The 14,381-nt window shown below is 45.6% G+C and overlaps 1 protein-coding gene across 4 annotated transcripts in view; it reads right to left on the reverse strand.

Moving 5' to 3' along the window:
• The window catches only part of LOC123763990 (uncharacterized), a 73,358-nt gene that overhangs the window by 16,611 nt on the left and 42,366 nt on the right, over positions 1–14,381 (reverse strand). For all 4 annotated transcript variants that reach the window (XR_011229460.1, XM_069330124.1, XM_069330123.1 and 1 more), the window contains 7 exons: positions 13,772–13,922; positions 12,590–12,827; positions 9,076–9,185; positions 6,569–6,728; positions 5,251–5,340; positions 4,644–4,869; positions 4,014–4,124 (listed from right to left, as the gene is read on the reverse strand). Coding sequence is in view for 3 of the 4 variants with exons in the window: in XM_069330124.1 (XP_069186225.1) it covers positions 4,014–4,124; positions 4,644–4,869; positions 5,251–5,340; positions 6,569–6,728; positions 9,076–9,185; positions 12,590–12,827; positions 13,772–13,922 (1,086 nt within the window). In the remaining variant the exon portion in view is untranslated. The remainder of the gene's footprint in view (positions 1–4,013; positions 4,125–4,643; positions 4,870–5,250; positions 5,341–6,568; positions 6,729–9,075; positions 9,186–12,589; positions 12,828–13,771; positions 13,923–14,381) is intronic.

Raw genomic sequence — 14,381 nt, forward strand, 5'->3', positions numbered from 1 at the left:
CCTACTATGCAAGGCCCAATTTGCCTAATAAGCCAAGTTTTCATGAATTAATTGTTTTTCGACTACCTAACCTACCTAACCTAACCTAACCTAACCTAACCTAACTTTTTCGGCTACCTAACCTAACCTAACCTATAAAGATAGGTTAGGTTAGGTTAGGTAGGGTTGGTTAGGTTCGGTCATATATCTACGTTAATTTTAACTCCAATAAAAAAAATTGACCTCATACATAATGAAATGTGTAGTTTTATCATTTCATAAGACAAAAATTAGAGAAAATATATTAATTCAGGAAAACTTGGCTTATTAGGCAAATTGGGCCTTGCATAGTAGGCCAAAAAGTGCGTTCTAGCTACTAGGTACGACATATATATATATATATATATATATATATATATATATATATATATATATATATATATATATATATATATATATATATATGACCCAGGCGAAAATGTAAATATCAATATGTTTATTCAGGACCACTGCGCTGGTAAACATTCTGACAGATAAAATCTTTATTTAATTTCTTTATAAAGTCTCCAATGGCCGCAGATCATCATCAGGTCTAAAATAAATTAGACAAAATTTTAGAAGATAAAACGTAATAATTTTTAAACATTGGAACATGGTCGGGGACACAAATAGCTTTAAATGCATATAAATTCTGCCACCATTGTGAAAAATCTGAGAACGTTTTGATCGCCTAATTTAAATTTTAAAGTTTCATAACAATAGCTTCTTATATATACAAGTAGTAACGCAATCACTTTCAAACTAATGTAGGTTATAAAATTTAATAAACAGTATTCATTTTTAAATGAATATTAATCTGCCGTTGAGCAGCACTTATAGGTTACTAGATCAACTTATTTAGGTTATCCTGGAAAGCTCGAGAATGGAAAGAAAATCCTTGGAATTATTGGTTCGTGGTTTAATTAAATGTTTTTATGGTTAAAATGCAAATTATTAATGTGTTCTGACTAGTATTTTTTTTAGAGTGTGTGTGGAAGTGTTTTGTTTGTATTGTGTGTGTTAGTGTTTTGTTTGTAGTGTGTGTGTGGTAATGTTTTCTTATTTATTTATTAATGTATTATTATTTATAATGTTTTCTTAATTTATTATTTCTTATTTATTTCCTATTATGTGTGTGTGGTAATGTTTTGTTCACATTGTGTGTGTGTGGTAATGTTTTGTTCACATTGTGCGTATGCAGTGCATTGTTCGTATTTGTGTTGTAGAAATATGTTTGTATTTCTTGTGGTAATGTTTTGTTCATATTGTGTGGTAGAGTTTTGTTCATGTTGTGTGGTAGAGTTTTGTTCATATTGTGTGGTAGAGTTTTGTTCATATTGTGCCTGGAATTGTTTTGTTCGTTTTGTAAATGAAAATGTTTCTATTGTTTAAAGAGCGTTGTAAGTATTAAAGTTTGGTGTCCCAACAATATGTGTGTAATTTACTGCTCAAGTTGTGAAATATGAGCTTATATTCATATATTTAAATAGTCAACAAAAGCGGCTTCCAAGGTATTAAGCGTTCTTGATTTTAATGTGATAAACAAGTTTCAGAAAATTTAGATTTTGCTGAAATGTGATTTTTATGTTTGTTTTTGATACGATGAGTAATTCTCCAGCTGTTCTATAGCATTTTTGTTTAAAATTTTTTTGTATCAATTAGCACATCCAACAACATGTTACCTGTAACACTGAGTACAACATATATATATATATATATATATATATATATATATATATATATATATATATATATATATATATATATATATATATATATATATATATATATATATACATATATAATCTGACCTCAGGGTCACACAGAGGTGCACTCCGCTTCTCAGTGTACAAACACTGAGAGTTTACTTGAGTCCTGGACAATGTTGAAAACTAAAGTACACTTCCTGGCTGGTCAGTAAGCCACTGTGGTGGCCTTATACTAACCCTCAAGAGGCTGATAAACCCTCAACACAACATCGCTTAGCACAAAGTGTTCAACAGACACATACATGTGAGGCCAGAGTGGAAGCACCACCCAGATGTAGCCTCGCACACCTGGGGTTGTCTGTCGGTGGAAGCACCACCCAGATGTAGCCTCGCACACCTGGGGTTGTCTGTCGGTGGAAGCACCACCCAGATGTAGCCTCGCACACCTGGGGTTGTCTGTCGGTGTGACACGGCAGTGATAAAATATTGTAATTGATCCATATTTTTTGGTTTTGGCTTTTTTAAACTAAGTTAAACGATGTTAAGTAAAAATACAGTTTTCTGCGACAGTAATTGGAACACTACGATAATTAAAATGTTAATTGTTTTCTGGATATTTTTTCTGTTATTTTTACTGAGGGTTCACATTACACAACTATTCTTATGAAGAATGACTAGTGTAGGGATACTATTGTTCATGGCCCTCTCCCTGACCCTGATCCTCTCCCTGACCCTGACCCTGACCCTGACCCTCTCCCTGACCCTGATCCTCCCCCTGACCCTCTCCCTGACCCTGATCCTCTCCCTGACCCTGATCCTCCCCCTGACCCTCTCCCTGACCCTGATCCTCTCCCTGACCCTGATCCTCCCCCTGACCCTCTCCCTGACCCTGATCCTCTCCCTGACCCTGATCCTCCCCCTGACCCTCTCCCTGACCCTGACCCTCTCCCTGACCCTGTCTCTCCCTGACCCTGACCCTCTCCCTGACCCTGTCTCTCTCCCTGACCCTGTCTCTCTCCCTGACCCTCTCCCTGACCCTGACCCTGTCCCTCTCCCTGACCCTCTCCCTGACCCTGACCCTGTCTCTCTCCCTGACCCTCTCCCTGACCCTGACCCTCTCCCTGACCCTGTCTCTCTCCCTGACCCTGTCTCTCTCCCTGACCCTGTCTCTCTCCCTGACCCTCTCCCTGACCCTGATCCTGTCCCTCTCCCTGACCCTCTCCCTCTCCCTGACCCTGACCCTGTCCCTCTCCCTGACCCTCTCCCTGAACCTGACCCTCTCCCTCTCCCTGACCCTGACCCTGTCCCTCTCCCTGACCCTCTCCCTGAACCTGACCCTCTCCCTCTCCCTGACCCTGACGCTGAACGTCACACCTGAAATAATAATAAACTATACATCGTTGGAAATAAATATAAAACCTGTAATGCAAACTTACATCTCTAATGTAACTAATATTCTAAAGAGCTCAGAAACGCTCCAGGTTAATATAGAATGTAAGCTCCTGAGTGCAGCCTCCACTGTTAAGACAATTGTTAAGTCTAACAAATGATCCCAGAAAAATATTGTTTACGTGGTCCCGGATTTTTTTGTTGTAATAAATAATGTCCATATAATATTCAGGTAAATACCTGAAAATTGTCAAGACACAGAGTTTATATAGCGAGATGCAGATGGGCCCCTGTGGATGTTTTTGTTGTTTTGTGGCTAGAAATACCCAGTTTTACCTGCTGCTGTGAGTCGCGGCTGACCCATATATTATAGTCCAAGTGTGAAATGGATTAAGAAGAGAGGCATAAGTGTCCCTCTACTTGTTGCTGTAGATCTTGGGGCGGCGACGAGGGTGGGGTCGCATGCGCCCATCCCTCTACTTGTGACCCCTCATGGTAGAGGCAGGTGGATTGGAAGGTCTGACTATCTGTTTGTATTGGTCTAGATTCAACAATCGGTGGGATATCTTATTATATTACAGCATACAAGCCCTGGCTGAAGCTGTGTACTGAGATAACGAATGCTTGCTTTTCAGATAAATGAAGATAAAATTATTATTTAAATAGTCTATTATAAACATTTTCTATATAAAACGAATAACACAGAAAACCAAATTATTAAAGGGGTTACTAAATCATTTATAATGTTTCCCTTCTACCTAAATTTACCTGAGGGCCACTAACACTATGGACCTCGAAAAGGATCAGAAGCCGGCGGCTTGTCGAAGATTCTTGCGACATACGAAAGGGTTATGGATAAAAGAAAAATGATATTAGAACTAGAGACAGCGTTCTTACCACATTTGAGACAGGACCTCCTGCAGTGTTCCATCATCCAGAGAGGGTTCCTGCGGCACTCGTCGCCTACCGCCCAGTACTCGCACTCCTCGTCCTCGTCCCGGCACTCGTCTGAAGGACCACCTTCAATGTTAACCATCACCTCAAATTCTGTAGCCATTGCACATGGTTGTTAAAACGAAATCCAATGAAATAAATCAGCAGCTGCCATCCTGTGTGTTCGAAATTCGTAAGCAACCGAAAATACATAATTGTAAAAAGGGTTAATACGTGGACAGTGGGAAGGCACACAAACATTTTTACAACTACGTATTTTCTGATTTTTATAAATGTTTAACACATTAGGAATAATTAATAATTCCCGTTGTCGGATACAGGAATTAAACTTGTACTTAGGGTGCTTCCCAGGATGCGACCTACAGCGAGTGCCTAACTCTCGGGTAACTGTTTACTGCTAGGTAGATGAAAGGGAACTTGCTCAAACATCTGTCATGTCCCGGGAATCGAACCTCTCGGTTGTGATTCTCCTGCGCTGCCTACTGCGCTACTGAACCCCATAACTGAGTGTGTGATGACTGAATGAGACTTATACACAAGTCATACTTTAGTATGAATGATGGAGATACGTACACAGCTCATACTTGAGTGTGAGGTGGGTGAGGTGGTCACCCTGGAGGACGAGAGCGAGTTTGTGCTCGAGGGAGACGAACTGTTTGAGAGTGAGGTTGTAGAAGACTCTGGTGGTTGGGGCCGGGTAGGAGGCGTCCCCGGCCTCGTCCACGGCCAGGTAGAAGTCCTTGTCTCCAGGAAGGTAGAGGTCCTCCACCCTCACCGTCACGTGGCTTCCGCGAGGCGCCTTGGTGTGGAGGAAACATTCTTGTACATCATAAATTATTAACTAATATGAAACTCTAAATTGCAAAAGGCGTGTATTTTCCTCAATCCAGTTCACCTACAGTAAACGCCATGATAATACATTTGCTTATAATTCGCACAGCTCAATAGTCACTCAAGAAGTGCAAGGTTTTCACATCTCTTTGCTGAGGACCTATCTTTTTATTTATATATATATTTATTTTATTTATATATTTATTTATTTTTATTTATATATATACAAGAAGGTACATTGGGTTTGTGAGAATACTATCTTCAGTATTGCTCACGCAACCCAGCAAACACACACAACGTTAAAATACAGACGCTGTGGCCTGGTGGGGCGTGAGCCAGCGTATCGTACCTGAATCCACCACTCACACTGGAGAGCGTCCGAGAGGCGAGGCCCAACACTGATCCTGCCGCGCGGGTCTGATCGGTTCACCGTCATGATCTGAGAGAATAATTTATATATCTAGTAGCTAGAACGCACTTCTCGGCCTACTATGTAAGGCCCGATTTGCCTAATAGACCGAGTGATTTTCTTTATTTTCAATAAATTGTTTCCAATTAGTTTATTTGAATTATTATTATTATATTATATTAAGAACATAAATTATTGAGGTAGTTGTGTTAGTTTTGGTTAGGTTAAGATAGGTTTGGTTAAGATAGGTTAGGTTAAGATAGGTTAGGTTAGGTTAGGTTAGGTTAGGTTAGGTTAGGTTAGGTTAGGTTAGGTTAGGTTAAGATAGGTTAGGTTAGGTTAGGTTAGGTTAGGTTAGGTTAGGTTAGGTTAGGTTAGGTTAGGTTAGGTTAAGTTAGGTTAAGATAGGTTAGGTTAGGTTAGGTTAGGTTAGGTTAGGTTAGGTTAGGTTAGGTTAGGTTAGGTTAGGTTAGGTTAAGATAGGTTAGGTTAGGTTAGGTTAGGTTAGGTTAGGTTAGGTTAGGTTAAGATAGGTTTGGTTAGGTTAAGATAGGTTTGGTTAGGTAGGGTTGGTTAGGCTCGGTCATATATCTCCGTTAGTTTTAACTCAAATTTAACAAAATTAACTCATACATAATGAAATAGATAGCTTAATCATTTCATAAGAAAAAATATGAAAAATAAATAAACTTAGGAAAACTTGGCTTATTAAGCAAATCGAGCCTTACATAGTAGGCCCAGTACTGCATTCTGGCTACTAGGTACAACATATATATATATATATATATATATATATATATATATATATATATATATATATATATATATATATATATATATATATATATATATATATAAAACGTTGTATAGTTTATATACGTTTAAAATATGTTAACGTTGCAGCAATGTTAAAACGACGTTGCGGATATATAGTTCCAGCGGATACATGTTAGGCAAATGACGTTAATTCAACATCGATGACGATAATGCAACGTTGATTCAACGTCGATAACGTTGATTTAACGTCGATAACGTTGATTCAACATCAGTAACGTTGATTCAACGTTACTGGAGCATGTGTTGCCCTGAAGTGCGTCTACAGACAATGTGGGTATCCAAACATTAACAATTAAGACAATGACGACAACAATGTGCCTACGGGTGACCATGAGGGCAATGACTCTCGGGTCAAACACAATTAGTGAAGGTGAGTTCCCTCAACATGACACACCGACCATGACAACGTGACACGTCTGACCTTGTGGCAAGGCGACTCCTCCAGGGTGAAGGAGACCTGGTAGGCAGCATTCTCCGCGTTGAAGGCAGAGGTCGCCGCCTGGTAGTCGAGGTGGTGGCGGGAGGCCACGTTCGGTAACACCACCTTCAGGTGAGACCCTCGCCACAGCTTCCGACAGTACCTGAAGTAGGATCCTCTCATTTGATATAGACCTCAAGTTGTGCATGCTTAAATGTGTGTTTTTTTTTTAGCAGAAAGTAAACCTAGTTCTTAGCCTTAGTCATTCTGCTGTCGCTCATCTGGCACAGCTCCTTCGCCCCTTGCATGATCTCCATTGAAATCATCTTCCACCGCCGCCTCCCACAAGTCGTCAAAATTGACAATCTCGCTGAACTAATAGATCCCAACATAGCTAGTATTCATTGGCCTTCAGCGTATATCTGGGTTTTCTCGTCGTATTGTCTTTTATGTCAAAAAAGGTTGTCGATGTCTGCACTATCTAGGTTCCTTAGAAACTTGTATGTTGTAAACAAGTCTCCTCTGAGTCTCTACTTCTGAAGTGTCTGGAAGGCCAGGTTCTTCAGCTTGCCTTCACCAGTGTTTATAAAATCTTACTGGGCACAGAGGCCATCGTCCAGCTGTCTGGTAGTTCTTTCCTGTCCAGTTAATTACAATACATCATTGAAAACTTAACACAGAACAACATTTGTGTTATTTTCAGTTCATGGGGAAGACTTAGTGTAGCACTGTGCCTAGTAGCACGACCAGATCCTCCCACTGCTACACTGTATCCTGCTGTAGCCCGACCAGATCCTCCCACTGTATTACATGTACTTGATCTAAATACATCTTGGACGCTCTTGTTAAATTCCTCCCATATCCTCTTTTTATTTCTAACTCTGTCTTCTGGAATTTATTGTACGTGTATATGTGTGTATATATTGTCACGGGAGAAGAAGGGCAGAGCCTCGTCGAGCTCCACCGGTGACACTCCGTCACTGGTCTCTTCACAGTATCCTTACTGCCACCACTGTACTCCCTTTCCCACGTGATGAAGTCGACGCTTAACATCGTGTATACCAGCAACAAAAACAGGGACATCGCAGCACCTCTGGGGATTCACTTATTAATATTAGCATCTTCATCGACAACAATTAATTACAATATTGTCTAATCTGAGGAATTCAATTAGGTCTTGTTAGAGTGAGGATAATGGTGGTATTCACTGTCACACAGGACATAGGATCATACACAAGACAACAGGTCTAAACTGTAGGCTGAAGCACATCTATATCATGGTTACAATCAATTACATTAGATTGTATACCCGTTTCAATGTACGAATATGTAAATACAACTTTCTGTTGTGCACTGCCACACAAGGGCACGGATGGGTTCATAAGAGATGCAGGCTTAAAAATAACAAATAAAATTGTTCTATATTCTTAAAAATGGAGAAGCAAATTTTGGATAAATTGTTAGGATGTGAAAGGATGTCACGTTATGTCCAGACCAAGTGAGATGGCCCGGAAAGTGGAGTTGGAGATCCTATTGGACGACATATTCGACCTCGAGACGCAAAACAAGGGTACCACTAAAGACACCTTGCAAACAGAACTTATTGCAGAAGGAGGAAAGGTTCGAGGCAACTACAGAAGCACCATGCTGTCCCCAGAGCTCAAAGCGGCAGCTAAGAGCCTTCGTGAGAACAAGGAGATAGTCGTCAGGAGAGGTGACAAGTCGCCAATATACGTTATTCTTAAAAAAGACGAATATCTGGCGAAAATGAACCTCATACTCTCTGACCAAACTAAATTCCAAAGGGTAACAAAGGACACTACAGCCGAATTGAAAACAAAGGTAAACAGATTGATCAAAACAGTGAACGCCAAGAAATCCGGACTCCACCTGCCAAAGGTTATTGGGGAATACAAACCTGGGTATGCGTATGGGAATGTCAAGACCCACAAGCCTGGAAACCCACTTCGACCACTCATCAGCCAGATACCCACACCCACGTACAGACTGGCTAAGCGACTCAACGGCTTGCTGACTCCTTATGTACCTTGTGCTTTCAGCCTGAAGTCTCAAAGTGGGGGTTTCTGTGATCTTTCTAGGTAGATAAAAATTATTATTGAGGCCGGAAAGGACTAATTAGACACCGATCATAACAATATTTACTATTTGTGCCTTCAGGTTCGAGCTATTAGCTCTTGGGCCCTGCCTTTCTAATCATCAGTTGGCTAATGTTCTGACTACCAACCAATTTTACTTACTACACATTTCTCTCTCACACACACTCATCCCCTCGATGCAGCCCGCAATAGTTGTCTAGCCCCCAGGTATGTATTTACTGCTAGATGTACAGGTAAATCAGGTGAAAGAAACTGCCCAATTGTTTCTGCCTTGGCTGGGAATCTAACCCGAGGAATTTGGATTACGATCTCTAGGTGCTGTATACTCGGCTGCGAGGCCCTGTGTGTGTGTGTGTGTGTGTGAAGAGAGAGAGACACGGGTCCTTGCCTCACCTGTAGCATCTCCCATTTGGCTGACAAAGCTTGAGTGTGCAGGTCCAGGGGTGGGTGGCGTGGGCGCCGCCCTTCCTCACCACCTTCACCACCACCCTGGCCGGCGCCACCTGAAAGACACATGCTCAGAGTCAGCGCCTTAGTGTAGCCTTAGCGCCTACGTTTTCCTCATTCTTATAACAACACTACATACATTCTGGCAGTGCTAATAATAACAACCCTGCTACTACAACTACTGCAAATACAAGTTCTGTTGTTACTTTTAACTACTGATACTACTAATATTACTAAAACTCAGCAACCAGCAGCGTCATCTACTGGCCTCAGCCACCAGTAGAGTCATCTACTGGCCTCAGCCACCAGTAGAGTCCTCTACTGGCCTCAGCCACCAGTAGAGTCATCTACTGGCCTCAGCCACCAGTAGAGTCATCTACTGGCCTCAGCCACCAGCATCGTCATCTACTGGCCTCAGCCACCAGTAGTCATCTACTGGCCTCAGCCACCAGTAGAGTCATCTACTGGCCTCAGCCACCAGTAGAGTCATCTACTGGCCTCAGCCACCAGTAGAGTCATCTACTGGCCTCAGCCACCAGTAGAGTCATCTACTGGCCTCAGCCACCAGCATCGTCATCTACTGGCCTCAGCCACCAGTAGAGTCATCTACTGGCCTCAGCCACCAGTAGAGTCATCTACTGGCCTCAGCCACCAGTAGAGTCATCTACTGGCCTCAGCCTCCAGCATCGTCATCTACTGGCCTCAGCCTCCAGCATCGTCATCTACTGGCCTCAGCCACCAGTAGAGTCATCTACTGGCCTCAGCCTCCAGCATCGTCATCTACTGGCCTCAGCCTCCAGCATCGTCATCTACTGGCCTCAGCCACCAGTAGAGTCATCTACTGGCCTCAGCCACCAGCATCGTCATCTACTGGCCTCAGCCACCAGTAGAGTCATCTACTGGCCTCAGCCTCCAGCATCGTCATCTACTGGCCTCAGCCTCCAGCATCGTCATCTACTGGCCTCAGCCTCCAGCATCGTCATCTACTGGCCTCAGCCACCTGCAGGGTCATCTACTGGCCTCAGCCACCTGCAGGGTCATCTACTGGCCTCAGCCTCCAGCATCGTCATCTACTGGCCTCAGCCACCTGCAGGGTCATCTACTGGCCTCAGCCACCTGCAGGGTCATCTACTGGCCTCAGCCACCTGCAGGGTCATCTACTGGCCTCAGCCACCTGCAGGGTCATCTACTGGCCTCAGCCTCCAGCATCGTCATCTACTGGCCTCAGCCACCTGCAGGGTCATCTACTGGCCTCAGCCACCTGCAGGGTCATCTACTGGCCTCAGCCACCTGCAGGGTCATCTACTGGCCTCAGCCACCTGCAGGGTCATCTACTGGCCTCAGCCTCCAGCATCGTCATCTACTGGCCTCAGCCACCTGCAGGGTCATCTACTGGCCTCAGCCACCTGCAGGGTCATCTACTGGCCTCAGCCACCTGCAGGGTCATCTACTGGCCTCAGCCACCTGCAGGGTCATCTACTGGCCTCAGCCTCCAGCATCGTCATCTACTGGCCTCAGCCACCTGCAGGGTCATCTACTGGCCTCAGCCACCTGCAGGGTCATCTACTGGCCTCAGCCACCTGCAGGGTCATCTACTGGCCTCAGCCACCTGCAGGGTCATCTACTGGCCTCAGCCACCTGCAGGGTCATCTACTGGCCTCAGCCACCTGCAGGGTCATCTACTGGCCTCAGCCACCTGCAGGGTCATCTACTGGCCTCAGCCACCAGCAGGGTCATCTACTGGCCTCAGCCACCTGCAGGGTCATCTACTGGCCTCAGCCACCTGCAGGGTCATCTACTGGCCTCAGCCACCTGCAGGGTCATCTACTGGCCTCAGCCACCTGCAGGGTCATCTACTGGCCTCAGCCACCTGCAGGGTCATCTACTGGCCTCAGCCACCTGCAGGGTCATCTACTGGCCTCAGCCACCTGCAGGGTCATCTACTGGCCTCAGCCACCTGCAGGGTCATCTACTGGCCTCAGCCACCTGCAGGGTCATCTACTGGCCTCAGCCACCTGCAGGGTCATCTACTGGCCTCAGCCACCTGCAGGGTCATCTACTGGCCTCAGCCACCTGCAGGGTCATCTACTGGCCTCAGCCTCCAGCATCGTCATCTACTGGCCTCAGCCACCTGCAGGGTCATCTACTGGCCTCAGCCACCTGCAGGGTCATCTACTGGCCTCAGCCACCTGCAGGGTCATCTACTGGCCTCAGCCACCTGCAGGGTCATCTACTGGCCTCAGCCTCCAGCATCGTCATCTACTGGCCTCAGCCACCTGCAGGGTCATCTACTGGCCTCAGCCACCTGCAGGGTCATCTACTGGCCTCAGCCACCTGCAGGGTCATCTACTGGCCTCAGCCACCTGCAGGGTCATCTACTGGCCTCAGCCACCAGCAGGGTCATCTACTGGCCTCAGCCTCCAGCATCGTCATCTACTGGCCTCAGCCTCCAGCATCGTCATCTACTGGCCTCAGCCACCTGCAGGGTCATCTACTGGCCTCAGCCACCTGCAGGGTCATCTACTGGCCTCAGCCACCTGCAGGGTCATCTACTGGCCTCAGCCACCTGCAGGGTCATCTACTGGCCTCAGCCACCAGCAGGGTCATCTACTGGCCTCAGCCTCCAGCATCGTCATCTACTGGCCTCAGCCTCCAGCATCGTCATCTACTGGCCTCAGCCACCTGCAGGGTCATCTACTGGCCTCAGCCACCTGCAGGGTCATCTACTGGCCTCAGCCACCTGCAGGGTCATCTACTGGCCTCAGCCACCTGCAGGGTCATCTACTGGTCTCAGCCACCAGCAGGGTCATCTACTGGCCTCAGCCTCCAGCATCGTCATCTACTGGCCTCAGCCTCCAGCATCGTCATCTACTGGCCTCAGCCACCTGCAGGGTCATCTACTGGCCTCAGCCACCTGCAGGGTCATCTACTGGCCTCAGCCACCTGCAGGGTCATCTACTGGCCTCAGCCACCTGCAGGGTCATCTACTGGCCTCAGCCACCTGCAGGGTCATCTACTGGCCTCAGCCACCTGCAGGGTCATCTACTGGCCTCAGCCACCTGCAGGGTCATCTACTGGCCTCAGCCACCTGCAGGGTCATCTACTGGCCTCAGCCACCTGCAGGGTCATCTACTGGCCTCAGCCACCTGCAGGGTCATCTACTGGCCTCAGCCACCTGCAGGGTCATCTACTGGCCTCAGCCACCTGCAGGGTCATCTACTGGCCTCAGCCACCTGCAGGGTCATCTACTGGCCTCAGCCACCTGCAGGGTCATCTACTGGCCTCAGCCACCTGCAGGGTCATCTACTGGCCTCAGCCACCTGCAGGGTCATCTACTGGCCTCAGCCATCATGGTCACGTTAGTTGGACCTCAATAGAGCAATCACATTCGTTCATAAATCTAAAATATAAAATTAGAATTTCTGATAACAAAGTTGTAGATGGGAGGGAGTGAACTTACCATCGGGAGTGTGAAGGTGCAGTTGAAGTCGGCTGTGTAGGGGTGTGGGTAGCTGGGGGTGTGGAGGTAGACGGCGGTGGTGGAGGTGGAGGTGGTGGTGCAGCAGCCGGGGATGTCCGCGAACCTCACCTCCACCTTGAAGCCGCGGTAGCCACCCTCGGCGCCCTTGAAGTAGAGGATCATGGTGCTGGAGGAGGCTTTCCAGCTGGTCCCCGGCGCCACCTCCGTCCCACACTTCCTGTACAACACTGGTACCTTACACTCTTCGGCGGCTCCACTCCTGGCTCCACACCTGGCTCCACACCTGGCTCAACACCTCTCATACATGCACGAGTTAACACTGTGTACACCTTTACTACAAGTGAACATGATACTGATACACAGGACCTGGCGTTGTTGTTGTTGTTGTTGTTTAAGATTCGCTACTCAGAACAATAAGTTCCAGTAGCACGGGCTATGGTGAGCCCGTAAGGGGGACCTGGCGGCTGGCAGGCCTACACGTGACGTCACAACAGGAATATTAATTAATTTTGCAATGTTTGTTGCATTCCATGTATGTAAAAGGGTAGCGCCATGGTAGCGTGAACCGAATGTTTTAATGCATCACCCGTTTAACAAATATTGTGAGCTATAGTTTAGGGTGGAACGAAATCCACGTTACAATAGTAGGAATTGTAGTGAAAAATTATTTAACAACACATAATCACTGAGACTCAAGGACAACAAATACACATTGGGACACATGGACCACACACACTGGGACACATGGACCACACACATTGGGACACATGGACCACACACATTGGGACACATGGACCACACACACTGGGACACATGGACCACACACACTGGGACACATGGACACTAAATGCACACACTCAAACTGGGATACATGGACAACAAGCACACATACTGAAACTGATGCACAACATTAGAACACGTGAATAACACACAAAAAATAAAAGTATGAAACTTATCTAACATTTAATTATCAATTACAAATTTTCAGTCATAATAATGTATAAGATTTCCGAAGGTAATAATAATTTCATCTACGGAATAAATGTTTCCAAACTATATTGATTTAAGTTGACCTAAAATACAATTTTAGTGTTTATAGACAAGTACTTCTGCTATACATACTCTTAAGTATATAACCGCCCGCTGCCCCCTTGGACTCACAGGAAGCCGTCGTAGAGGGAGTCGTTGCGTACCTCCAGGTAGTCATGGAAGCACTGGTCCCTTGAGTCGCGGGGCCCCAGCTGGAAGTCCACCACCACCACCTCCGGAGCCTGGCACATGGGCGCCTCCACCTGGTACACGCACCAGGTGTCTGTTCCAGGGAGAACAAGCCACCGGTCACAGAAAGTGACAGACAGAAAAAGAAAGAGGAAAAAAGGAAGAGAGGCAAAGTATATTTGTAAAGTAGATATTTTGTCTGTCTGTATGTCCAAAACTGAAGTCCAGACGCTTAGGCCTAGCCTCATTCAACTTTCCAACATAACAAATAAGGATATGGGTGTGTCAGTGGCCAGTCGGGGTCGGTCCCAACGCCACTTTTTAAGAAATAATATGATCCGAAGATATAATGACAATATACAATTTTCATTGAAATCAGATATGTATTTTCCGTAGAGTTAGAAGTTTGCCGTGCTTAATAATACTAAATTTTCTGAGAGTACAAGAGAAAGCAGAGAGGGGAAAACAGAAATGAAAGGGGTGGAGTTTGGGTTATAAAAAGAGGAAAGGGTGTAAAGAGACCTGGGCACAGCCGGTTAGCCCATTTAGTAAA

The sequence above is a fragment of the Procambarus clarkii genome, chromosome 23 (assembly GCF_040958095.1).
Source record: "Procambarus clarkii isolate CNS0578487 chromosome 23, FALCON_Pclarkii_2.0, whole genome shotgun sequence".
Taxonomy (NCBI): domain Eukaryota; kingdom Metazoa; phylum Arthropoda; class Malacostraca; order Decapoda; family Cambaridae; genus Procambarus; species Procambarus clarkii.